Genomic DNA, 2,488 nt, shown 5'->3' on the forward strand with positions numbered 1-2,488 from the left:
TTTTTTTTTTTTTTTTATTCGGTAGATAGTGTTTATCTACACACGGGCCTTTCTCCATTCGGAGGCCCGTAAGTGTTGAGCCGCTCTGTGTTCAGCTACTCCGGCGTTTTTGTAGTTATCTAGGCGGAGGGTATCCGACCAGGATGTGGGCGAGCCGCTCTATGTTTTCGATGATGTTGTAAACTATGTCGGCTCCAGTCTTCCAAGCTTCGGGGGCCATGGGGTTGAATTGTCTATCTCTTCTCAGGGCGATGGTGTGAGCGCACTCTAGTAAGTAGTGAAGGAGAGGCTCTGAGGTGTTCATCCCGCAGTGGTCGCATTCCCTTTCTTGTCGTTCAATGATTTCCCAGCAGCATTTGTACCCCAGCCTGAGCCTGTGGATGATCACGGAGAGTCCTCTGTCGGCGATCTTGGTGGCGGGATGAGGGCACATTTTAGTGGCCCTCTCGTACCACTTTGCACTTGCTGATGCTGAGTTTATCGATTTTCTGTGGTTGGCTACCTTTGTTCGTTGTAGGTGGTCTCTGGCCCAGCTTTTGATTAATGTGGTTGATGGCTGGACTTGGATTTCAATGTGAGGATGGTAGCCTGTTGTCTTGGCCAGCTCATCTGCTCTCTCGTTTCCGTGTACCCCTATGTGGCTGGGTATCCAGTTGATAATGACTGGGCGATTTTGTCTGTTGTGTAGCTGCAGGAGGTAGAGTATTGTTGTGATAATGTTTATGTTGGTGGGTATGTCCTTCTTCTGGAGTACTTGTGTTACCGCAAGAGAGTCTGTGTGTATGACCACCGGCCCTTGCAGTTGGCTTGAGTACTCCAGGGCTTTTTGCATTGCCACCGGCTCAGTCTGTAGGGTCGAGCAGTGGTCTGATGTGCGCCAGGCGGCGGTGTAGGTTGCGGAGTATACTCCTGCACCTGTTATGCCGTTTTCCGGGTCGACAGTGCCGTCAGTGTAGCAGACAAAACCATCCTGGGCCTCCGTTGCCTTAATCGCTGTTCGTGCAGCGTCTCTCAGTTCAGCTAGTGAGCAGTGATTCTTTGCGTGTGGTAGTTGTGTGTGGTTGAAAGTAGTTGTTGGGGATGTCCACGGAGCTGGAGGTCGGTACTTCAGGCATGCCCTGTCTGGCTTCAGAGCCTTTAGGTGCCCTTCCATGCCTGTCGCGCGGATTTGGTCTCCTAGGTGTCCGACGTATGTATCTGGTCGTGGTAAGTCCGGGTGCGCGTCCAGGTGAGCCTTGAGTTTAGTCTTGAGATGCGAGTCCCTGTCGCTCAGCAGGACCTTGGCTGCCGCGGTGCAGTTCCGGGTCTGAATCCTGGCCATCAGTGGTGGTATGCCAGATTCCATTTGCAGGTTACTTTTTCTAGTCCACATGGGGGCACCTAGAATGAGGCGAGGGGCGTTGTTTTGTGCAACTTCAAGTGATTCTTCCTGCTGTGATGTTAGATGTGATAGGACAGGTGCTCTATATTCAATGATGGGTCGGATGCAATACTTGTAGTAGTGTTCCAGTACCAGGCGGCTGGCACCCGCATCAAGTGATTGCATATATCTCATCGGAGCTGTCTTCGTTTTTGTCATTTGCTTCAGCCTCTGGATTTGAAGAGAGGATGACAAGGTTTTCTGCACAGTTACTCCAAGATAGGTGAAGTCATCCACCCACTCAAGATCTTGCTGTTGTATGGAGATTGGCCTTGGGTGAAAAGATACAGAGTGGGAAATAGTGTGGACCAACTGTCCTTCATTACAACTTATACATTTTAGAAATTTCTTTACAAATAAAATTGTCTAATTTATATAATCCTAGATTAAGGTTTATATTGTCATCTTGTGTGGTCTTGATTAAACTGCTTTCGATTACATTTCTTTCGACTATATTGTTACAATAAGTTATTTAGCTTCTTCCCAATTATAGGGTGGTTAAAAGTACTGAGGTGTTGGAAAATACCACTGGACATATTTCCATCTTTAACACATTTCTTATGTTGTTTGATTCTAACTTCGAGGTCTTTTGCTGTTTGACCGATGTAGTACTGGTTACATGATTTACAGGGGATTTTGTATGTACAACCTTTGGGACAGTTTTTTGAATTGTTGATGAGGTATCTTTTAACAGTGTTACTATTCTTAAAGGCTACATTAACATTGAATTAGACAATTTTATTTGTAAAGAAATTTCTAAAATGTATAAGTTGTAATGAAGGACAGTTGGTCCACACTATTTCCCACTCTGTATCTTTTCACTATATATTATTTGCGATGAAAATTATAATATAAACTAAACAAATTTGTAAAAGGAAATTATAAAGTGTATAAATTGTAACCATGTAGAATAATTTAATTTGTTAAGACATTTCTAAGATGTATGTTATAACCATACAAGACATTTTATACCCATTGTAAGCATAGACAGACAGTTGGACCACACTATATTGTCTGTACCTCTGCACCTTTCACTATTTATTATTCGTAAGAAAAATTATAATAATA

At 44.1% G+C, this 2,488-nt stretch overlaps 1 protein-coding gene across 1 annotated transcript in view; it reads right to left on the minus strand.

The window, feature by feature from the left end:
* The window catches only part of LOC143034540 (uncharacterized), a 12,212-nt gene extending 10,657 nt beyond the window's left edge, over positions 1-1,555 (minus strand). Inside the window, exon 1 of the mRNA XM_076200741.1 lies at positions 140-1,555. Coding sequence (XP_076056856.1) covers positions 140-1,555 — 1,416 coding nt within the window. The remainder of the gene's footprint in view (positions 1-139) is intronic.
* Between the last annotated feature and the right edge of the window lie 933 nt (positions 1,556-2,488).

The sequence above is a fragment of the Oratosquilla oratoria genome, chromosome 2 (genome assembly GCF_046742065.1).
Source record: "Oratosquilla oratoria isolate Oo_2021 chromosome 2, ASM4674206v1, whole genome shotgun sequence".
NCBI lineage: Eukaryota > Metazoa > Arthropoda > Malacostraca > Stomatopoda > Squillidae > Oratosquilla > Oratosquilla oratoria.